Source organism: Tympanuchus pallidicinctus, unplaced genomic scaffold (genome assembly GCF_026119805.1).
Source record: "Tympanuchus pallidicinctus isolate F22 unplaced genomic scaffold, pur_lepc_1.0 scaffold32, whole genome shotgun sequence".
Classification (NCBI taxonomy): domain Eukaryota; kingdom Metazoa; phylum Chordata; class Aves; order Galliformes; family Phasianidae; genus Tympanuchus; species Tympanuchus pallidicinctus.
The window spans coordinates 3,722,259-3,745,071 of record NW_026294750.1 but is presented as its reverse complement, the minus strand read 5'-3'; the positions used below and the strand labels follow the sequence as shown (position 1 = coordinate 3,745,071).

The 22,813-nt window shown below is 58.4% G+C and overlaps 1 protein-coding gene across 7 annotated transcripts; it reads left to right on the top strand.

Annotated features, from left to right (window-relative positions):
• The first annotated feature begins 2,222 nt into the window (after positions 1 to 2,222).
• On the top strand, positions 2,223 to 22,351 carry SOX13 (SRY-box transcription factor 13). Of its 7 annotated transcripts, none has more exons than XM_052698210.1 (15): positions 7,431 to 7,603; positions 12,220 to 13,142; positions 15,517 to 15,718; positions 16,337 to 16,442; positions 16,585 to 16,671; positions 16,955 to 17,127; positions 17,719 to 17,787; positions 17,893 to 18,007; positions 18,083 to 18,165; positions 18,269 to 18,428; positions 18,653 to 18,762; positions 18,838 to 18,934; positions 19,019 to 19,162; positions 21,129 to 21,345; positions 21,442 to 22,351. In XM_052698210.1, exons 3-15 carry the CDS (start codon positions 15,518 to 15,520, stop codon positions 21,716 to 21,718), a joined length of 1,839 nt encoding a protein of 612 aa, XP_052554170.1. In that variant the 5' UTR covers positions 7,431 to 7,603; positions 12,220 to 13,142; position 15,517; the 3' UTR covers positions 21,719 to 22,351. The 7 variants fall into 7 exon arrangements, with proteins under 7 accessions (XP_052554172.1, XP_052554167.1, XP_052554170.1 ...); XM_052698209.1 differs by having other exon boundaries at positions 7,431 to 12,302; positions 12,878 to 13,142; XM_052698212.1 differs by lacking the exons at positions 7,431 to 7,603; positions 12,220 to 13,142 and adding an exon at positions 2,223 to 2,401.
• Positions 22,352 to 22,813: the final 462 nt, after the last annotated feature.

Below are 22,813 nucleotides of genomic sequence, written 5' to 3'. Positions count from 1 at the left end.
GCGTGAGGGACTTTTGGGGCAGTGGTTTGGGTCCCGCTGAGGGCAGTGGCAGCAATGTTGCCTCGGTTCCTGTATGGATGGGGAACTGTGTGGCTCACTCCCTGCTCTCAATGGCTTTGCAGCTTTCCCAGGCTGGTGAGGAGCAAAGCACATGCCCAATCCCAAACAATGGGTCCACTTCCGTGCAGGAAGCAAGGTCGGATTTGTTCTCCCTGCTTTGCCCCCTCTGGCCAGTTATAAAGGGGCCAAGCCATTGTCTGAACCATTTCCATGACTCAGGCAACAGCATCCTGAGATCTGGAGCCTGGGACTTGCAGCCAGCACAAAGCTGGAGGCATTGCTCCCGTGGCTGGAGGCCCTGCAGGCTGCATGGAGGGGTGGGGGGGCTTGGGAAAAGGAAGGCGAGTGCTGGCTGTGCCTTTCCCCTCCATGCCCCCTGCACTGGAGGCAGTGAGATCTTTGCCCCCCACCAGCTTTCCTAGTCCCTCCACCCATTGTCCCAGCTTCCTTCTGCTGAGGAAAGCAGAACGCTGCAGGGGGAACCACAGGCATGGAGCTGCCCTGGTTGTGAGCCTGGATGTGGCCAGGTGGGGAGAGATGGAGCTACAGAAGCACCATGTGAGCCCCTCTGGAGGGGTGAGGACCATCTCTGCATCATCACATCCACCTGATGCCTGTGGTCCTGAGGATGCCATGTGGGTCCTAGGATCCTTGCGATGCTCCATGCGTCCTAGGGGTTGGTCTGTGGATCTTGGGATGCTTCGTGGATACTGGGGCTGCTCCATGGGATATTTTGTGGATCCCAGTGATGCTCTGTGGCTGTTGGTGATGTTCTGTGTGTGCTGGCAGTGCCCTGCAGAAGGTGGAAAGAAGGTGCAGGTGCAGCCGGTGTTGCTTGAAGGAGGATGTGATAACGAGCAGAGCTGGGCTGAGGAGAAGGTCTGTGTGTGGTAACAGCCCCAGCTGGGCCACCTCAGCCCAGCACCCATCTGGGGGTGATGCCTGAGCCAGGGAGCTGCAATGGGCGCCCAGTGGAGAAGCCACCGGGGCCACCACGACCACCGCCAGGAAGGAACGGAAAGTGAAAGTCCGTGGCCGCTCCTCCGGGCTGGCTGTTGCCATGGCGACCCGAACAAAGCCTCTTCTCCCTCTTTTGGGTTTAATTGTGTGGGTCCTCAGCCCCTTTGTTAATTGTTTCCCCTTCTGGTTCGGGGGATGCGCCTCTGCCTGCTGAGCTGCTGTGGGGTCTGTGGGGCGGCCGGGGGCCATTCCTGCTATGGGACAGGATGGGGGGCTTTGGGAGGGTCGGGGGGCAGCGGATGGGGGAGCTGCCTTTGCATCCCACCCTGCTGCAGGTCTGCAGCTCACTGCACAGCTCTACGTGCTTTGCAGGGCTCAGTTTCTCCATCTGTAAAACGGGAACGTAGGAGGATGCAGAAGCTCTTTGACATGTGGGGTTCTACTTTTGCTTCCAGACGCTCCCGTGCTTTGTGTTTAATGTTCTGGGTTGATGCCAGGAGCTCTCCCAGGTCACTCCTGACCTCACTTTTCCCTCTGCGTTGTGCTCACAGTGAAGCTGCAGCTCAGCACATTTCTTTACTCCTTTCCCTGCAACGGTGATGGAGAGGTTTCCCATGGTGAGGGGTGGACACGGGGTGTTGGGGGTCCAATCCCCCCCCCCGGAAAGCCCATTTTCCAGTTGTACGGAGTGGGAGGAAGTCCCCTGAGCTGCGGTGTCATGCTCCTGGGGCTGGATGAAAACAAAGCTTGAAAACAAAAAAGAAATTCCCATGGAAGAAAACGACGGTGTGGGGGGAGGAAGTGGCTTCGAGTCAATGGGAATTTTCCCTGTTGGCAAAACGTAAACAGTCCTCCTTCGATGTTGACATAACATTTTAAAGATCTCATTCTGCAAAGCAGAGCGTTTGTCAACACGTGTGTGCCCCAACCAGCCCTGCGCTCCCAGCGTAGCCGCGACCCTCCGCCTTTCATTCCTGGCGGTGGGACGCGGGGTGCGGGCAGGGGTCTCCCAAACTCTGCTCAAGTCCCTGGGGGGTTCCTCCGCCCCCCACCGCCACGAGTCCGGGACGGAGCAGAAGCGGCGTCCGGCGTGGGTCCCCCGTCGGGGCAAAGCAGGGGGTCCCGAGGGGAGGGGACGGGGCAGAGGGGCCGCCCCTCAGCCGGCTGCTGGTTTGCTGGGCCCTCCTCCTCCACCTCCTCCTCCTCCTCCCCTCCTCCCCGCTCCCTCTCTCCGCCCGGCGCCGGGGCAGCTCCCAGCGGAGGCGCCGGGGACATGGAGCGGACCTGAGCCGTGCGAGAGGCGGCGGAGCCCGCACCGGGAGCGGCACCGGAGTGGGACCGGGAGCGGGACCCGGGCGCAGCGCTGCAGCGCGGCGGAGCCGTGAGTGCGGGCGGAACAGGGAGCGGGGCAGAGGCACGGCCATGTGGGGCACTGCGTGGGGGGAGAGGAGAGGGGAGGGCACGGACGCGGCTCTGGGGGCGCTGAGCACCGTCCCGGGTCGCGGTGCCCCCGACCCCGGCTGTGCGGCAGCATGGCAGAACCCCGCCACCCCTTTGCTTAAACGAAATGGGAAAGGGGGAAAGCGGAGCTCCGCGTCCTTCCCCGCGCGGCCCCAGTCCTGTTACAAACTTATGGGGCTGCGAACTCCTCCGAGAGCAGCGCCGGGGAGAGCGAGAGCGCGGCAGGGAAGGGGTTAATCCGCGGCACCCTCCCCCCCTCCGCTTCGTGTTCAGTGTGATCCCATTGCAGCCCCCTCCCCAGGACCCCCAGTAGGACGCGTCCCAGCTCCTGTCCGTGCCGTGCGCTCTGTTTTAGGAGCAGCGGGTGTCGGGCTGGCAGCCCCACCGACGCAGGCGGACGCGTTGCGCGGCCAGACAGACACCATGTGCCGGCACACACCGCGCACAGCCGGCCTCGGCCACACACGGGGCGTGCGGGGCTGCGTGCGGCTGTGTGGGGCTTCGCAGCTCGGAGGGGTCCCCATCCTTTGGGTCCCCATCCTTTGGGTCCCCATCCTTTGGGTCCCCATCCTTTGGGTCCCCATCCTTTGGGACCCCTTCCCTTCTCCCCCAGGGGATGGATGTGCTGTTGCTGCCTTGTTGGATGGCAGAGGCAATTTGCCCGTGTGTATTATCTCTCCAACCCCTCCTACATCCCTGCAACGCCGTCGGGATACCGGCACAGAACACGAGCAGGAAAACTTGCTGGCAGCACCGCGCTGCTGTTTGTCCATCCAACAAAGTGCTCCAACAGTGCAGCAGCGGCGCTGCCACGGGGCACAGCCGGGGTCAGCACAGAGCTGTCTGCTGTCTGAGCCCAAATTACGGCTGATCCGTGTCACTGCATCCCGCAGCCACGTGTTTTGGGGTGGTTCATGGCAGATTTGGGTCGCTGAGAGGGATCCTGGGGGTCCTACACTGCTGTGATGTGGGGGGGTTTCCATCTGGTGTCACCCCTCGGCTCAGGGATGCGTGTGGTGGGAGCCGGAGGGCAGCTCACACAAAGTTAGTGATGGCAGAGAGGAACCCAGAGCTGTGTCACCCTGAGCTGCAGCTGAGCGGTTGTGAAATGCACAAACAGATGCAAAGCTCTGCTCCTTTCCACCCCAACCTGATTGCCAGTGCTGGACGTGGGGTTGCTCTGGGAAAAATGTCAATCTGTGGCTGCGCAGCGCTCAAAGCCGCTCCGTCTCGCGAGGTATTTCCATGGAAATACACCCTGCTTCCAAAGCAGATCTGGAGTAATAGGTTTTAGGAGTGAAAAAGGACCATTAGCTCAGCTAATGTTATTTTCTCCGTGGCGCAGACCAGATCGTATCGCTCAGTTACTCCCCTATTGAGCCAATAACCCGCGTTTGTAATCCGCGCAATTTCCTTTTAGTTCAATTGAGTTTTGCACAGAATCCATTCTGTTGACACTGATACAGCACGGGGGTTTTTTTTCTCCTTTAAAAGGCTGCGATTTCGGGGCCGTCGCATGAAAAACAGCCGCTGTCCTTTGGTGGAGGTGGGCAGGTCGGCTTGGCGGGTGCCCTGTTTTTTAGCAGCTCTCGTTGCACTGCCAGCCCGTCGCCCCCCAGGAGCTCAGCACCCACCAAGCAGCACCATTAGGTAGGAGCAGAGACCACAAACTTTACAAATAGATCCCTTTTCCTTCTCCTTGAACTACGTTCGTTGCTCTGGGAGCTTTTTGGTTGGAGCTGTTGGGTGCGCAAAGCACTGCGCATCGCGGCGAGCTTTCCCTGCTGCTGCTTTTGACCCCCAAATTGCAGACCCTGCACAGTCCTCAGAGCTGAGTTTGTTCCAGAAGGCTGAAGTGCCCGGGGGAGGGAATAACTGAGCTTTTTGAACCCCCCCGATTCTCATGGGGAGCTGCACCCTAGCAGTGAGATGGAGCAGCTCGTAAACTTTGCTATTTGCTGGAGAGGATTTAACTCTGTCCATGGGATGCTGAGGATGGGCTTTTCCCTCCATGCAGGGCACGCAGCAGCAGCAGCACAGTAAATCTTTCCTTTCAGCACATTTATTTTTACATTTGCTACTTGCTGGAGGGGTTTGCTGCTTGTTGCCTTCCTGGAACTGACGCTGGGCTGGTTTGCTGTCACAGAGGTTGGGGATGGGGGCATCGGTGGCCAACAGTGTGGGTTGCGCTGAGGTGAGTGCTTGGGGATGATGGGGGCTCGGTGCCATGGGGCAGGGATGGCTTTGGGGTCTGGAGCACGTGGGGTGGCTCAGAGCAACCCCGTTGGTGAGGGTGGTCTGTAGGGTGCTTGGATGGCCATGGAGCCGAGGCAGCTCGGCGATCCCTTGCAACAAAACCCAACAAACTCAGAAGGATTTTGATGCAGTTTGGCTCTGCTCTTGGCTGTCCCTCCCCATGGACCCAGGGCACGCCACCCAATGTGCGCCCAGCTTTGTCTGTCCGGCACCATGCTGCACTCCTGCTTGCTCAGCCCCATCCCATTGTGAACACTTAGGGTTGGAGCTGCTTTGTGCGTGTGATTGCAGAGCAGAAAAGCCTTTCTCACCAGATGGACAGCCTTCAACGCGCATCACTACAGCTCTGCTCTGCTTTTACACCCCAAGCGCTCCGCTGTGCTGCTAAAATGCATCACGTTTATTTTCCTACAAACTGTGTATTGAAAGCAAAACAAATCCCCACTCCTGGGCAGGGCAGTGACTCCCTACAGCTCTGGACAACAGCATGGGGAAAACCCATTGGACTCTTTTGTTCTGTTCTGGTTTGGCTGTGTGCTGAGCGGAGCATCACTGCAAAGTGTTGGTGAAATTTGTTTGTTCTCTGCTAGAATACAGCAGTGTGAGCTGCCTCTTTCTGTGCATCCAGCAGCAGCTGCGTCTGGCCGTGGTCTGATGGGGACTCAGCCCTGGGGGTCTGCAGCCCCGTGGTGTCCCTACAGCTCTGGGACGTCCCCAGCTCTGCTGTTGGTTTCTCACCAGCTTTGGAGGTTTGGGTCTCATTGTGCTGCGTGGAGGAGGTGGGAGGGGGAAGATTTGGGCTGCTTCAAAAGTTTGCCGCGATGCATCACCCCATTTCCACCCAGTTTTTTGCACAGCACAAAACAGACAAAAGGGAAATAAATTAGGGCGGCCTGTGACAGTGCTGCTGGGAAAGCGGTCGGTGCCTTCCCCCCGTCCTGTGCCTTTTGGAGAATATTTCAGAGCCAAACCCTCTCCCTCGGGCTGTGCCCTACGCTCAGCATGGGGCTCCCTCAGCCCGGCCGCTCCCAGCAGGAGGAGCGATGGCAAAGGCACCGACTTTTGGAAATGGTTTTGCAGTTGGAAGCTCTCCCTTCCCCCCTCTCTTCTACCACCCCACCTGCTCCGGGGCCATATGTCCAATGCTGGATGTGCTCCAGTCCCAAACAAGGGCACTTGGTGTGGCCGGTGCTGTCGCTTTGGCGCTGGGGAGATGCAGGGGGCACTGCTGGTTGGTGTTGAGGCTGCTGGGATGGGTCAGGGAGAAAAGGAACGGGGGGGAAATGCAGCGGCCAAATGGGATCCCACAAAGCACTGATGCAAGTCCTGAGCACGTGCTGGAAGCGGAGCTCAGCCCCACCACCCCATCTGCCTCATCACAGAGGAACAAGGTAATGGGGCTCATCCTTCCAGCAGCATTTTGGGTGGCCCTGGCTGAGATCTGATGTTCTGAGGCATTGTTTCTCCATTCTGGCTGGTGAAGGGGGCTGACGGCAGTTGGTTTTCTGCTGGGAGGAGATGTATGGCAAAGAGAATTCAAAGGGTGTGGGGTAGCAGAGGGGTATTTGGTCCTCTTTGCCCTTGAGAAATGGAGTTACTGAGGGCTGGGCTGGAGTCTGGAAAGAAGCAAAGGGGTAGAAACAGGCAGAGAAATGCCTGCAGGCATTGCCAGCACCGCGCAAAAGCGGTGCTGTTCCCTGGCATGGAGAGGGTCAGCCTGGACGCATTCCATGTTTAATGAGCAATTACCAGCCCTGGGCTGTCACCTTCTGCTGCTGTTTGGGTGCCCCGTGGGTGCAGCATGCAGCTCTCTGTGCTCTTCCTCTCTTGTATGGGAGCGTTGGTAGCCTTGTTCTGTGAAAGCACAGAAAAAGTGAAGGTGTGGGTGATGGGTTGGGCTGCATGGGCACGGCTGGGGGGGTCCCAAGCAGTTCCACTGGGCAACCCCCATCCCTGCTGCACTGCCCCATTGCCTGTGGGGTGCATTGAGCCTGCTGTGCCATGTGCTGTGTGCGGTTAGCAGCACTCATCCTTCCCATCAAGTGGTCCCGGAGAAGAGGAACAGCTCAAGGAGAGGAAAGAATGGGACCAAGGGCTGGAAGGAGGCTGGCGAGGTGCTGGGTGCGCAGCTGGACGATGGGGACACGTGGGGACGTGAGGCTGAAGAAAAGGGGGAGCAAAGCCAAATGCAGAGCTGGGGCAAAGCCTGCAGGGATGGAGTGTGTGTGTAAGGATGTGCATGTGTGTGTGTGTGTGCGTGTCTGTGGAGGTGTGAGCTGGGGGCTGCGCAGGGGCAGGGCCTCCTGCAGCCCCTCTCCACCTGTCCCCATGGAGCCCGGGGCAGGGAAGGGCTCGGCCAGTCCCTGCCCTCCGGTTGGGGAATGCCAGAGCCCGGCTTATCTTTTGTCTGGAACAATAGAGGGCTCGGCCCCATTGTTCTACCTTGCACGCCCAGCCGGAAAGCGAGTCCCCTGGGGCAGGGGCTGCACGGAGCCGCCTGTGAGGCTGCTCTGCGTGGGGCTTTGCTGGCAGAGAGGACACGAACCCGGACATGGACATCCCCAGCCTCTGGGGCTCTGCAGGTGAATTCCCCAGTGGATGAGGCTCTGGAGCTTTCCTGCTCACCTTTCTTGCTGTGCATGATACAGGCGCTGGGGAGGGGACTTCGGGAGGGTTTGTGGGGGGGGGGTCCCAGGGGCACTTTGTGCCTGTGCAGCTTTGAGACCCCTCTGTACCCCCACAGGCTGCAGCGTGGGCAGAAAGAGGGCAATGTTTGCCTTTCCTGGGGGCTCTCGGGCTGTGGTCTTCACCTGCAGCACCTGCTCTTGGGCTTCTTCTGCCAGCTCTTCTTGCTGTGTTGCACCAGGTTTGTGGGTCCATCCTGGGAACTGAGCTGGGGAAAGTGTGCTTTTGCAGGGGAGGGTTGCTTGGTGCCGGTTATGGGATGGTGGCTCTCCCAGGTGCAGCCACCAGGTGGGCAGAGCCCAGAAGAGCCCACGGCAGGCTCATGCACCCCTATGGCAAAAAAGCAGCGTGCAAAGCAGCAGGGATTGCAAATGCTTGTGCACAGAGCAACTGTGCTTTCCCTCAGCCCTGCTCAGCCACGCAGGAGCCAGCTGGGCACGTAAAGCCCTTTGCTGCAGGGGGATTGAGGACCTGAGGGGATGTGGGGACACAGAGGGGGACAGGTGCCACTGTGGCTGCTTGGGCACAAAGAGCCCCTTGTATGCTGCAGGATATGGGGGTGGTCAGGGGCAATCGGACACCCCATGGCAGCAGGGAGGGCTGTCTGCAGCTTGCTGGAGAGTCTGCGCCCCTTGTGCAATGAAAATAATCCTGGCGGGCCAGTAGGAGCTTGTCCCCACGTCTCTCTGCACGGTTTTCATGGTCTGTGATCTCCTCTGAAATGAGCAGGGGAGGGAAAGAAGTGAACCTGACTGTGTGCGGTGGTCGGGGGTGTGATGCGGTGTTGTTGCTCAGAGGGGTCTGTCCCATAAGCAGTCCTTTTCCCAGCACTGGGCTTGGGGTGACCTACCTGTGCTGGGAGGGACTCTGCTGGAGGGGTGCAGGGCAATGAGGAACGAGCTCCTCACTCAGTTCTTAGCACGGGATCTCAGATCTGCCCCATAAATCAGTAAGAAGGGAGCTTGCGGTAATAAGGGAGAGAAATCCAGCTGAGAGTGTTTTCCTTGGGGAATCTCCATCCCGACCCACCTGACTGTGATTGCTGAGATCCAGGTTCCCTCTGCTTTCCAAAGGAAGCTGCCCGTGGTGCCATCAGCTCCTGTCACACTGGCAAAAATCTGTTGTTGAAATGTCAAATGGCCCCAGCAGCTGGGAGGTGGCCGTCACCCCTTCCCCAAGCCCCCCTGGCAGCTGGAGGGGGTGGAGTTCCCCCGGTTCCCTTGAGTTCCATTGATAGAGCCTTTGTGCCCCTGTGGCCAAGCAGCAGTTTGGGTGCATGGGGCTGTTTGCTGCTGTTACAAACCCATACAAGGTGAAGCCGATGGTTTCTGGGGCGATGTGGGTTTCGGAGAGCGGAGCTGGCACGGGCGGAAGCGCGCGGCCGCGGGGTTTGGGGTTTGGTGTTGTCTTCAAGGGGCCCCTGAGCTGCTTTGGGTACATGTATGTGAGCTGGAAACACCAGAATACCATCGGATGGGAGCCCCAAAGAGGAGACCCCAAAGAGAAGCCGCCCCAAGAGAGAGGAGCTCCCAGAGAGAAGCTCCCCGGATAGGAGACCCCGAAGTTGAGTCCCCTAAAAAAGAGATCCCGAAGAGAAGCCCCCAGAATTGAGGCCTCCAAAGAGGAGCTCCCAAAGAAGAAACCCCAACGAGGAGACCTCAAAGAAGAACCCCCCCAAAGTTGAGTACCCTCCAGAAAGGAGACCTCCGAAGAGGAGTTCCCCCAAAGAGGAACCCCCAAAGAACTCCCAAAGTTGAGTCTCCCAAAGAGGAGCTCCCCAAAAAATCTCAAAGCCTGGGAGGCAACTGGAAAAAAGTGCCACTGATGGAAGGTGCAGAATGGCACGAGGTGCTCAGCAAGGGGTGGAAGAGGGAGGTTTGTGCTTTGGGAAGTGTTGTGCTGCATCCCATCCTTTAGTCCCCAAGTGCTTGGGCTGAGCCTGGCTGAGCTGAGCTCCTTCTTGTTGAGGAGCGGGAGAGGAAAGGGGTCAAATGTCTTCGCCCCTCCGTCATGCGATTGGAAAGTATTGTTTGTGAACAAACTCTGCCTGGAAACGCTGAGTGAGTGAAACAGCACCAAACCTGCACCGAGATCGGCCTCTGCGATAAACCCGAGGGCTGCTTTGGGGTGAGGAGAAGGCAGAAACTGCAACAAAGGGGACAGAGACGGAGCTCCGTGCGCTCCGGCATCACCGTGCCGGGTGAGTCGTCCCCGTCCTCATCTCTGTTATGGGAAAGGTTTCCTTTATTTGCTCTTCCTTTGCAAATCGATTGCATTACAAGGGGCAGAGGGTGGGCAGCTGAGCGCTCTGTGGACGGCTGGGGGGAGGGTGGAGGAGCCCAGAGGGCTCCAGGGTCAGGGAAGGGCCCTGAGGACCCCTTGAGGTCCTGATCCGACCACCCCTGGGTGCTCAGCACCTGCAGAACCTTCTGGGTCTTGTGGCCGTTCCCCTCTACCACCCATCCAAAGCCTTCCACGAATGACAAGATTTTGCGTCAAAAAGTATTTAAAAGAGGAAAAGAGGCGCAGTAGGAAGGGGGACCTGGAAAATATTACAGCTGTGGGGGCTTGTTCTTTTTTGCTGTGGTATTTAGAGACCTGCAGGGGTGAAAAAACTCTTGAAGACGTGCAAATGAGAACGCTTTGAGTGGCCGGCGTGCAAAGCAATGCTGTGCATGGCTGCACGGCTTCCTGCCGCGCTGTGCGGAGCGGGTGAGGAGTCGGGGGGATGCGCAGTGCTGTTTGCTCCCTGCCCAGCACGTGGGAACAGGGAGTCACCCAACCCTGGTGTCGCCTTGTCCCCGTGCTGCCCATGTCCCTGCTGTGTCCTGGTTCCCATCTGGGTGCTTCCAGACCCTTCTCTAAAGACGTTTCCAAATGCAACCTGGGCAGTGAAGCCATCCGGCTGCAGAGCTGGCGGTGAGCAGCGCTTTCCCCTTAGCGATACCAAAAGGGAAAGGGGAAAAATAAAAAACCAACCAAAAGAAAAAAAAAAAAAGAAAGAAATCCTGGCAGGTAACCTCACCCCGAGGATGGGAAGGGGGAAGGAGCACATCTCCCATTGCCTGGGTCCACTCCCTGTGCCCGTTCCTCGGTGGGTCTTCAATACTTCCAACGTGCCGATGAGATCGTTCCCCACCCAATAAATCCCGTGGGCAGGAAGGTCCACCTGATGGTCATTTTGATTTTTCCCCTAATTAAAGCATCCTGTTGCTCATCCCATCAAAGAAACCCATGCTGGAACCATTGCTGTGGACCTGCACCAGTTGATGCCCTGGGAAGGCTCTTGGTGTTGCGTTGGGTTATTTGTTTGGCTCTAGTGCTGCTGCTGAGCGCATAGTGCATGTGTTACATCTTTGAGGTGAATATGGGTACATTGGATGTGATTTAAGGCCTCCAGCGCTGTGCTGTGAGGCTCATTGCCCCCATCTGGATGTGGGGTGCTGGCAGCAGGGGGAGGTCCCGGCTGAGCCCCTGTGCTGGAGAGGGGGGAGGCAGGAAGGCGCCTCGTGGCGGTGATGTGGCCCTCTGCCATCTTGTATGAAACCAGAGCAGCGTGGTAAGGAGCAGCTTAGGAAGCCCTGTGAGAGCAGAATTCACAACCAGCTGGAAATTGTGAGTAAAAAGGGCCCCCAAGAACCCGGGGATGTGATGTGGTTGAGACCTCTGCAGGCTGTGCCAAAGGGACCCATGTGCCAGGGATGGCAGCACACGGCGTTCACCTCTCATTGTTATCATGGGGGGCTTTGCTGTCCCGTCCCCACACTGAGCATCCCACAGCACCACTCTGCTTCTCCAGGACGTCCTCTTGCTTTAGAGTTAAAGCTTCCACGGGCTGTGCAGCAACAGGAGCTGTGCAGCAACAGGAGCCACGCATTTCTACGCTCCACTTGAGCGATGCAGAATTGCTGCTCCACCCCACCGAGAGCCCCAGCCTGGCAGTGCTGGAGAGCCGAGCACGGCCTCTAGAAGCAAAGGGGGGAATCCTCCTCCCTGTGAGATACGGGTCCCAGGCTTGACTAGACTGGGAGTGGAGGGGATGTGGGCGGCAGGAGGTGCTGGGGTGGCACACGGAGGGGTGACCTCCCCTGCGTGCCCATTGCCAGGAGTTTCCATGATGCCAATTCTGTCACCTTGGTGTCACCGCTGCGCTCTGAGCCCACAGGGACGTTTCCGGAGGCTGTCACCCCCCCAGTCAGAGCCACGGGGAGCCTTTGGGGAACAGACAAAGAGCGCCGTGTTCCGTGTGGGCACTGGGAAATCCCAGCTCTGGTTGGAGCTGCGGTTTTGCCCGCGAGCCCCCAGAGTTTTGCTGAAATGAACCGAGAGCAATGCTTTCCAAATCTCTCCCTTTTCGGCACTGATGTTGCAGCTTTTCAGCAACGCCAGCACTTGGCAGCATGCTGGGAAGGCAGAGGTTGGGGCTTTCTGCAGGTGAGGTGTTGCAGAGGATGTGCAAAGCGTCGGCTCGCCCCAGCGCTGAGCGTTTCCGCTGCGGCTCTGCCTGGCTTGGCGGGGACACGTGGAGCTGTGGCTGCCACGAGGTGATGGCAGCTCTGCAGCATCCGTGGCTTCTGGGTGACTTCAGTATCCCAACATCCAGGTGTATCTTGGGCTTAAAACCTGCTTTTTCATGGTCCTACACTGGGCGTTTCTGGGCATGAATCCTCAGCTGTTGGGTGTTTGTGAATGGCTCTGTGCAGGAGCCCCGCTGCTGATTCCTGCTTGGCCGGGAGCCACACGGGCTGCACTTCCAGCTCTGCTGCATCCCCAAAGGTCACCATTTCCTCCTGCTAGTGACAGCACGGCGCTGGGGACAGCAGATATGCCTTAGTGTGGAGTGCCAGAGGTTGGCTGCAATCCCTCGCGAGCTCAAAAAGGTGAGACTTGACCCCATGACCCTCTATTTTTACACACACCAGAGCCCCGATCCCAGTGTAGGAAGTGCTGCCCTCTCCCTGCCATGCACCCCGCTGTCCCTGCGTCCCCATGGGATGGCAACCTCGTGAAGTTCCCAGCTGTGTCCCTCACCTCAGCCACCCCCCCAGGCACGCAGTGGCCGTGGCAGGAGGAAACCATCCCTCCTTTTATGTGTGAAGGCACGCTGGGCGGAAACGCTTGGAAAGGGCCCCGAAAGGACATTCCAAGTCTGGCAGGAAAGCAGTCCTCTCGTCTGGCAGGAGACGGGCTATTGTCTGTGCCGGTGACCGGAGGGATTCCTTGAGCCCTGCTTGGAAGGAGAGAACCTGTGTGTGGTTTATTTTTCCCCCTGCTCTCTCTCCTGGGGGTGCTCGCAGCTCGTGCCTGCGGTGCTTTCCCGCTGCTCTGTGCTGTGTGGTGTTTTCCCCTGTTGGATTTTGTGTTTGGCTACGTTTGGTGCTTTTCCCCTGGCTTGCTGCGTGCGTGGGGAGGTGGAAGGGAATCTATGAACTGATATTTTTCTGTGTGGAAAGAGGAAAAGAAAAAAGCTGACGGCCTCTCGGATCTGCTGGTGCGTTTGGTGATGGGCAGATGGGGCTGATCCTAAAAGCCAGGCAACCCAACTCACCCCATCAGCTGCTGGGATGCTTTCCTATGTCCCACTCTGTGGGACCCCTCAGTGCTGCCATCCCATGGGGTGGAATTGCCCTGGACTGAGGAGCAGGAACCCTCAGTTCTGAGCCTGGTGCAGCCTGCAGTGCATCTCTGCTGGCGTTTTTCCCCCTTGCTGCTGTGCAGAGGTGAGTGCTGTGTTCTGCAATGCTGGAGACCTGTGAGGGGATGCTCTAAAGGGTCCGGGGGGGGGGGAGGGCTCGGCAGGAGGCACATTAGCATCACCCATGGTGCCAGGCTGTTGCTGGCTCTGCCCCTGCCCTAACGAGCTGTTCGGCTGTGACACAAATGGGGCAGATAGGATCAGCTCCTAGCCAGGAAGGGTGGCACAGCACAAGGGGAGAATTGCAGGATGTGCCATTGAGGGGTACGAATGGAGAAGGAAAAGCCGGCTGTCGCCATCCCCAAACCTCAGCCCTGGGCTCTGGGCTTTAGCTGGGGCAGCCTGGTTGCAGGTAAGGTGAACAAAGCGAGGTGTGCTGGGGTGGCAGCTGTAGGGCTTTGCAAAGAAGCCCCATTTGTGCTGATCTTTGGGTACACCTTGTCCCCGTGCTTGCGCTGTTCGCTGTGGCTCTCCAGGCTGGCACTGCTCATCCGTGCTCTGTTCGCTCCATTCCCCTCCGCCCTTCATTAAATAGCAAACATTAAAGGCGAAGATCTCTTACATGAAGATGTATTCCCTGTGCCAAGGCAATTGTTCCCGGCCCTATTGTCTGTGCAACAGAGGAGCCCTTGAGCTGAGCACACCTGAGACAGCCAGCACAGCCCTGCTATGGGAACAAGCCTTGTAACAAGATCACCACTCACTTTTCTCTTTTTTCTTCTCCCTTTTTTTACATTTTTTTTTTTGTTCAGCAAACCGTATAATAATCCCACAATGAGGCCCCTTTCACACGGACCCCTATTAAAGCATCGGCCGTATTTTAAAGAGTAAACTTCCAGTGGCACCGGGAGGTGAAGCACAATGGGAAGGTGACCTGACTGAGCGCTGGCACTTTGCTTTTGTGCTCCTCCAGCTTTGGGCATCGCTCTGTGCTGAGCACTGTGTGGGCATCCTTGGGTTGACTGCATCCCTGCTGGAGGCAGGGAGGGGAAATGATGGCAGGAATGCATGGAGCTGGGCTTTGTGCCTTCAGAAGGGATGGAAGGAGCACCAACCTTGCTTCTCCTCTCCCATACCGAACTCAGCTTGTTGCTGTTGCAGCCCCATGCATGCAGAGCAGCACTCAGCACCCAAACTCCTCTCTTTACTCCTTCACCAACTCCTGAGCCGCAAAAGCCCCCGGGGCTGTGCTTTGCTGCCTCATTATTCCCCATCTGCAGCACTTCAGGCTTTGGGAGACCGCGGGGCACCTGGATGCACACAGCACACTGAGCACAGCATCCCGCTGGCTGCACGCCGGCTCGGTCCTGCTGCCAGCAGCGCCCATTTCCTCCCCATCCCTCGGGGTGTTTTTATGAGCATCGATCCCGGAGGGGGGGAGAGAGAGGATGGACTCATTGCCGGGCTGCCCCCCGAGGTGGGCAGGGGGCAGGAAAGGGGAGCGGGCGGTGCTGCAGGATGCGGGCAGATACCGTGCAGGGCTGGAGCTGGGAGGAAACCCAGAGCCCGGAGAGCACCGTGGGTTTGTTCAGAGAAGGGCAGGGAACTGAGATTAAAAAAAGCCCTGCTAAGATCAGAAACTCTGGCGCGCACAGTGCCCCATTGTTGAGCTGTCACACTTCCCTTTACTTTATTGCTTTTGTCCAACACCCTATTGTTCCACTTCCTTTTGTCCCCTATTCAGAGCCCTGGCTTTTCATTACCCAGCCGGCCTTGTTGTTTTCGTTTCTTTTGTTTGAAGTTCCTGAGAGGAAGGTTTTATTTTCAGCAGTTTGATTAATTCGCAGCTTGAGCCGGGCTTTGTTTGTTGTGTCACCGCTGCCCCGATGGTGCAGCCCGGTCCTGTCCTGGGGGCCCCTGGATGGTGGGGTGCAGGCAGGACCCCCTGATGGGTGCAGGGCTGGGGGGTCCCTGCTACAGGGACCCCGTGCCCTTCATCCCGCTGTAAATCCCATCCCTGATGGTCTCCTTCCCCTATTATTCCACCCTGAAAGGTAAAGGTGGGGAGGGGGCATTTGGTGCTGTTGTTGCTGTGTGTTGTGAGGGCTGGTGGTCCGGGGGCTGGGGGAAATTCCTGCTGGGAGTTTGCAGCGGGATCCCAGCTTGTCCCATTTGGGGACACAAACTGTGCGGGGGACGTGGCTGTGGCACATTGCTTAGGGCACATCCTATGGGAAAAAAAAACTGGTTCTGGCCATGCTTGGTGTCCCACTGGATGCCCTTAGGACATTTCTGTGCCCCGTGGTGCCCCGCTGGGGGCTGATCATGGAGAGCCCTTAGAGCACCCAGGGTTCAGCTTCACCACCAGCACAGGGCAAGGCTGGGCAAAGGGGTACCTCTGATGTGTGGGGAGGAGGGGAGACCCCCATCTCTCTGCTAACAGCCTTGCTGTTCTGCAGGATGTCCATGAGGAGCCCCGTTTCTCCCCACCTGGAGCTCGATGGGGCGGGCAGCATGGTGAACTGCAGCATCAAGACGGAGGAGAAGAAGGAGAGTGGCTACGAGAGCCCACCGGGGGCTGCCCCCAGCACTGAGCCCCATCCCAACGACCCCCCGGGACCACCACCAAGAGAGGGCACAGACCCCCAGGCATTGCCACAGGTGGGTCCCATCACTGTGACCGCCTCTGCTCCTGGCCTTGACCGAGCCCTGGTCCCTTTGGGTTGGCAGTGCGCTGCATCCCACCCCAGGCAGACAGAGGTTGTCGTTTCCCTGAGCTTTTATTCCTCATCCTGAGGAAACGAAGCTGAAACCTGAGGTTCCCCTCAGGCTTTTTGGCTGCTGTCAGTGCTCTCAGCTCAGCTCTGGCATTAGCTTTTGGCGCTCAGCTCTCCAGGGCCACCTGCAGACATCTTCCACTGTCCCCGCATGCAGGACCGGGGCCACTCTGTTAGTTTCCTGTTTTAATTGCTCTCGAGCTTCCTCTCTCTCTGCCCAATATTCTCAGTCCCTGGGCTTGGAGAAGCAGGGCACTCCAAAGAAATAACAGCAACCTCCTGCAAAGCAGGGCTTGGTCACTGAGAGGCTTTCAAGCTGGGGGAGTGCTGCAGGAGCACGTGGGCCAGGATGTCACTGAGCATCTCATCAGCTCCAAACATCCCATCAGTTCCAAGCACCCCATCAGCTCTGAGCACCCCATCAGCTTGGTGTCTCCTCCTTGGAGACGTGTAGATGTCCCTGTCCACGGGTTCTCCACCGAGTGATGCTCTGTGTGTGCAGGAGTCCTGCTCACCCGCTGGTGATGCATTGGAGCCGCGGTGCTCAGCCTTCGAGCCGGCTGTCGGCAGCCAGGAGAAGCTGGACTTCAACAGAAACTTAAAAGAGGGTAAGAAAGGTTTCTGGGACCTCTCTATTTTTGGGAAGATTTGGGATTGGAAGAGCCACGGTGCAGAGCTTCAGGCCGTGCTCACCTGGCTCTCCTCTCCCCACTCTGCTCTGCTGACTGCGGTGCCTGCTGATGGGGACAGTGATGCCAACCATTGAGAAATTACTCTCCAGCGACTGGAAGGAAAGGCTGCTGGGCCGAAATGCTGCTGAGACCAAAGAAGTGAAGGGTGAGGTCCCTTCTGTGCCACCTCGGTGCTCTGTGCCCCCCTCAGGTGCCCGCATGACTTTGTGTTCCCCCATCAATAGGAGGGGAGGTGTGTCTGCAGCGCCACGTTTTGTGGAGATTTGTAGGTTTTTACCCAAAATACTCATTACCCAGAACTGGGCTTTCCTGATAAAACCTTGCTCTGATGGCACAGAGGGATTTTTGAACACCCCTCTGACCACAGCCCCCACCCGTGGTGGTGATGCTGCTCCTCAAGCCCCCAACTTTGCTTCTTCCCTATGCAGGAACCCAGGAGAGCCTGGCAGAGAAAGAGCTCCAGCTGCTCGTCATGATCAACCAGCTGTCCACGCTGCGGGATCAGCTCCTGACAGCCCACTCCGAGCAGAAGAACATGGCTGCAATGCTCTTTGAGAAGCAGCAGCAGCAGATGGAGCTGGCGCGGCAGCAGCAGGAGCAGGTGAGCTCCCAGGAGACCTGTGTCCCTTCGGGGCTCACTTTGGTACCCTCTGACTACAGAGGCAGGACCAGAGGGATGGGGTCCAGGGGACAGAACCCCTCTAGAAGTAGTAAGAAGCTCTTTGGTATCTGCCCAGAAACCTTCCCTGTTTCTGTGCCCATCCCAAGACTTCCCCTCCTACTGCTTGCTATGGGGTGGCTCAGGGTCAAAGCTCTCCATTCCTTATCTACATGTTGAGGATGAATCATAGGAAGTCCTTAACGAGCCCCTTCCTGACTGCCCTCTTCTTTGCTCTTTGAACATTGATTTATTCCTCTTATCCCTAATAGTGTTAAGTGTGGGGATGACATCAGGGTATGGGTGACCCAACGGTGCCAAGTGCAGGGATGGCATCTCTGGCACACGGTGTATGGATGATGGTCTCTCCTAGTGCATTTCTCTCCCTGTGGCCCTTGAGACATCTCCTGTGCCAACCACAGGAGGCCACTGTGCCCTTGGGAACATCGCTTTTGGATTTGGGCAGCTCATGCCCCATGGGGGCTCAGGAGCCCCTGTTCCCATTGCTCAGCCCCTCTGTCTCCTTTCTTCCAGATTGCGAAGCAGCAGCAGCAGCTCATCCAGCAGCAGCACAAAATCAACCTGCTGCAGCAACAGATCCAGGTAAAGGTGGGGGACACCCCTGTAGCCACCCGCAGAGCCAGACAGTGGGGACACAGCCCAGCTACGCCATCCCACAACCATTATCCGTGGTGCTCTTTCCTCCAGCAGGTCAACATGCCCTACGTCATGATCCCTGCCTTCACCCCCAGCCATCAGCCCCTTCCTGTGACCCAGGACCCCCAGATAGCGCTGCCCATCCAGCCCATCCCCTGCAAGCCAGGTGAGCTGAGTCCCCAGGGCACACGGATGCCTGCGGGGTGCCCTCATCCCCCAACACTTCCTCTGTTCCCTGCAGTGGATTACCCCGTGCAGCTGCTGCACAGCCCTCCTCCTCCCACGTTAAAGAGACCCAGCGGCTCTGGCCACCTCCAGATGCAGGTATGGCCCCAAAGTGCCTCTACAGCCCCAAAGCACCCACTGTTCCCCTGCGCCTGGGTGTGCCAGGGGCTGTACATCACACCCTGCCTTCCTTCTGCCCCAGGAGACCTCGCAGCCGCTGAACTTGACGGCCAAACCCAAAGGCTCCGAGCTCCCCAGTGCCTCCAGCTCACCCAGTTTGAAGATGAGCAGCTGCCAGTCCCTCACACCGAGCCATGGGGCTGTGCGAGACCTGCAGAGCAGCCCGTCCAACCTGCCCTTGGGTGGGTTCCCATCACCTCCACCCGTGGAGGGTCCTAAAACCTCCCCAACAACACCTCCCAGAGGCGGCAGGCAGCTCTGCTCCTTGGTGTCTCACCTTGTTGGGGTGCTCTGGGTGCACCGTGCCGCCTCACAGGGCCACGCGGCCCCATTTTTTGTTGGGTTGGGGATAGGCATTATGGGATTTTGGGGTGCTGACGGGTGCCTCGGGCTGGTTTCCCACCAGGATTCTTGGGCGAGGGCGATGCCATCACCAAAGCCATCCAGGATGCACGGCAGCTGCTGCACGGCCACAGCGGTGCCATGGAGGGAGCGCTGAGCCACCCTTACCGCAAGGTGAGCCGAACCCAGGGTGACCCCCCACCCCTCCATCACTGCACCCCATGATGACTCCATCCACCCTTCCTGCAGGACCACGTTGGCATCGATGCTTCCCCTGTGAAGGAGCGGATGGAGGAGACACCCACACACCGCCTGGATGAGACTCTGCTGAGCTGTGAGATGGACGGTATGGGGACGGTGGGTGCCGTGGGGCAGTGCCACGTTGCTCCTTCCTCCTGCTCTGAGCCAGACTTTGGGGTCCCTCTCGTAGGAACGCGGCATTTCCCCGAGTCCAGGAACAACAACCACATCAAACGGCCCATGAACGCCTTCATGGTGTGGGCGAAGGATGAGAGGAGGAAGATTTTGCAGGCGTTCCCAGATATGCACAACTCCAGCATCAGCAAGATCCTGGGTGAGTGCTTTGCGTCCACCCTGCCTCACCGTGTCCAGGTTGGGGATCCCAACTGTGATGTGAGATGGAAAGGAGAAGGAAACCCTTCTCTGTACATCCCACAGCACTGGGGGGCACAGCAATGGGGCCATGACTGACAATCAGATTGACAAAGGTGTGCAAAGAGGAACCAGAGGCAGCAGCAGGGGCGCAGTGCATGCTCAGGGTGAGGGTGGACCTGGACCCACTGCTGGCTTCCTTGGTTCTGCTCTGAGCAGCAGGTCATGGGCATCCTTTGGGGCGAGGATCTTTGGGGCAAATGCCCCCCTATGCAGGGACCCAGAGCCCAGCACTGTTTCATTGCTATCCTCCACCAAGTGCAGCTCTTTACTTGCCACCCCTTTACCCCCCTGCAATGCTCTCTGCACCCCATGCTGCTGTATCCCCAGCAGGACGATTTTGCACAATCCTCATTTAGCTGGCAGCATCCTCCAGCCCTGTCCCCCAGCTCCCCACCAGCAGCTTGCTGTCACCCCAGCCCTGGGGCAGCCTGTTTCACCCCAGCTATTAAAAGCAATCGGTGTGGTCTCCCGGTAGCCCATCTGAAGGCTCACACGCTTCGCTCCGCCGCCGCCTCGTTTTAGCAGCTCCGCTCGTTAAAAAAGAACCGAAACAACCTCTGGGCTTCTCCCTTTGAAAGAGCACGCAGGCAGGATCTGCTTGCAACCGCTGGGGGTCGGAGAGGGGTCTGGGAGCAGACGCGTGTGGTGTTCTGGTTGCTGTCACATTCAATGTCCGTGGCTTTAAATAGCTGGCGCAGTTCTGCATGGGGAGCCGGAGCTGCTCGCTGTTCACTGGGGCAAATTTAACCTGCAGCCGAGGGGGCTGGGACCGGTGCTCACCCGAGGCTGGGAGTTTTGGTTGCTGTGTGCTCTCCTGTGTGGCTGCTGGGGCTCAGGCAGCACGAGGGGCTGAGCACGAGGGGGAGGATGTGGGGTGCGTGTGGCTCCGTGCCTCGATTTACTCAGAGTGCCCAACTGGTGGAACAGGGGAAGGAGATGAGCTCTAGGGGATGGAGACCTGAGGGAGGGTTTAGGGAGTGGGGACAAGGACTCTGGAAGTCTGAGGCCATAAGCACTGCTAGCATCATCCTCAGATGAGGATGCTCAAGGCTCTCTTGTTGGCTCTGAGCATCTCTAAGGGTGAAGATCCCACTCCCCTCATGGACTTTCTCCCAGGGCTGCCCCACTCCCAGCAGGATGAATTATTTCCCAGCTGTAATTTGCCTTTCATCTGCTGCCTCTTGTCCTTCAAGGTGCGCCTGTGAGGAGAGCTGGGCTCACTCTTCCCCAGATGCCCTTTAAGCAGTGGAAACTGCAGTTAAAGCCCCTGCACTTTCTCTCGGGCTGAGCCATCCCAGATTCGCCCCACGGTGCAATCATGCGATCCTTCCAGCGTGACCATCACTCCCCAGACCCGGACATGGGTCTGGCTGTAGCCCCTGATCCCATCCCTCCCCTGCCCAGTCAGCAGCCTTGTGCTGTGCTCCCCTTTCCCCTCCTGCCTTGGGTGCAGGTAGAAGTGACAATGCAGGTCAGCCACTGGAGGAATCTGAGTCACACACCAGGACAGCCTATAGCAGCCACAGCACCTATTTGGAGAGGTGCCCCAGAAGGTCAGGGCTGGGGACCACGCATGGCAGCGATCCCAGGGGTGCCACCAACCCCAACTCTGGCTCCTATCACACTTGAGGGCCCCACAGTCTGGGGATGCATTGCACTGCTGCAAGTGTAGTGTGCATAGAGCAGCATGTGAACATTCCTAGAACCGCAGAATGGCTTGGCTTAGAAGGAACCTTAAACATGATCTAAATCCAGCCCCCAAGAGCGTGAATCCCCTCTTGCCATGGGGTCGTGCACACGGATCTCCATGGGGAAGCTGCAGTGTGGCAGTGGCTAAGCACACCCTGTGGCTCCTCTATGCCCAGGCTCCCGCTGGAAGTCGATGACAAACCAGGAGAAGCAGCCTTACTACGAGGAACAAGCCCGGCTGAGCCGACAGCACTTGGAGAAATATCCCGACTATAAGTACAAACCCCGACCCAAACGCACGTGCATCGTGGAGGGGAAACGGCTGCGCGTGGGGGAGTACAAAGCGCTGATGAGGAACCGGCGGCAGGATGCCCGGCAGGGCTATTTGATAGGGTAACACAGAGGGATGCCCTGGGGGCAGCGAGGGGCTCGCCCCGCTCCCGTCCCGCTGATGGCATCCCCCCCCCTCCCCTCCCCCTTATCCCGCAGTCCCCAAGGCAGCCAGCTGCCCCCCGGCTCCTCGGATGTGCTGTACCCTCGGCCGGTGGGCATGCAGCTGCCGTCCCCGCTGATGGAGCATTACCTGCCCCGTGGCGTGGATCCCAGCATGCCCGTCATCGTCAGCGCTCGTAGCCTGAAGGAAGGTGACGGCGGAGGGGACGATGGGCACTCGGTGGCGGATGGTGAGATGTATCGCTACAGCGAGGAGGAGGACTCGGAGGGAGAGGAGAAGAGCGATGGAGAGCTGGTGGTGCTGACAGACTGAAGGGCCGGGCGGGGGGCAGCGGGGCTGGCTGGCACCAGGCGCTGGTGACCCCCGATGCGGCGCGGGCAAAGAGCCAGCAGCCGCAGGGATGAGATGAGATGAGTGGGTGATGGTGGGGGGTTTGGGTACGTGGCGGTGCTGTTTGCTGCTGTAGGGAATGGGGCTCTGCAGCTTGGCTGAGAGCTGATGGCTCAGGAACCCTGCAGCCCCCAGTAAGGACCTGGGGGGAATGGGACATGGGAATCTTCCAGCCCTCTATTCCCTACCCATGCCACCTGCCGACGCCTGGCCACGGGGGCATCCGTAAGCTCTGCTCAGCCAAGCCCTCCCCACTCCGCTGCAGTTCCCCCTTGCAGCCTGCCAGTGAATTCCCATGGAGGCTTTTTTTAGCTCTTGCCTGACCCGAGTGCGAGCCGAGGGCGCTGAGGAGCCCTTTATGCTCCCGATGCTCTGTCCCACTTTGTAAATAAGGCGGGTGCTGTTCCCTGGCTGTGCCCCAGCCCTCGGGCAGCCCCGGTGCACAGCACTGCTGTGGGTCCACGCATCCCCAGGTGCCTCCTTTGCACCGCAGCTCCGCGAGTGCAAGGCTTCACCTCTGTGCATCATGGAAACAGCAGAAGGGGGGGGGGAGGGTGGGAGACGGAGTGGGGGGAGAGGAAAAAATAGCGATTTAAAGGTAATATCTGGCTCTGCTCAGCACCCGTGCACCCAGCACAGGGTTTGCATGCAGGTGCAGCGCCGGCTGTGCATGCAGCGCCGGGAGCAGCACGGAGCACACGCACCGCCGTGTGGCAGCAGCCAGGCACAGCCGTGCTGCGTGCATCACACCTCTGCTAGGGGCTGCTGCTCCCTCTCACTCCAGGGCCACAGCAGCCAGTGGAGATCCTTTCTCTTTGCCCACCCCCTTCTCTCTTCCCTTTTTCTCAGTGCTTTATTTATTCCCCCCAAGGCACAGCTCAGGCTGGGGGCTGGATGCGGCCGCGCACCGAAGGAGCAGCTCTTCCTCTCTCTTTTTTTTTTTTTCTTTTTTTTTCTTTTTTTTTTTTTTTAAGACTGTAAATATAGATAGAGCTTTATTTTGTTAATAAGACGAGT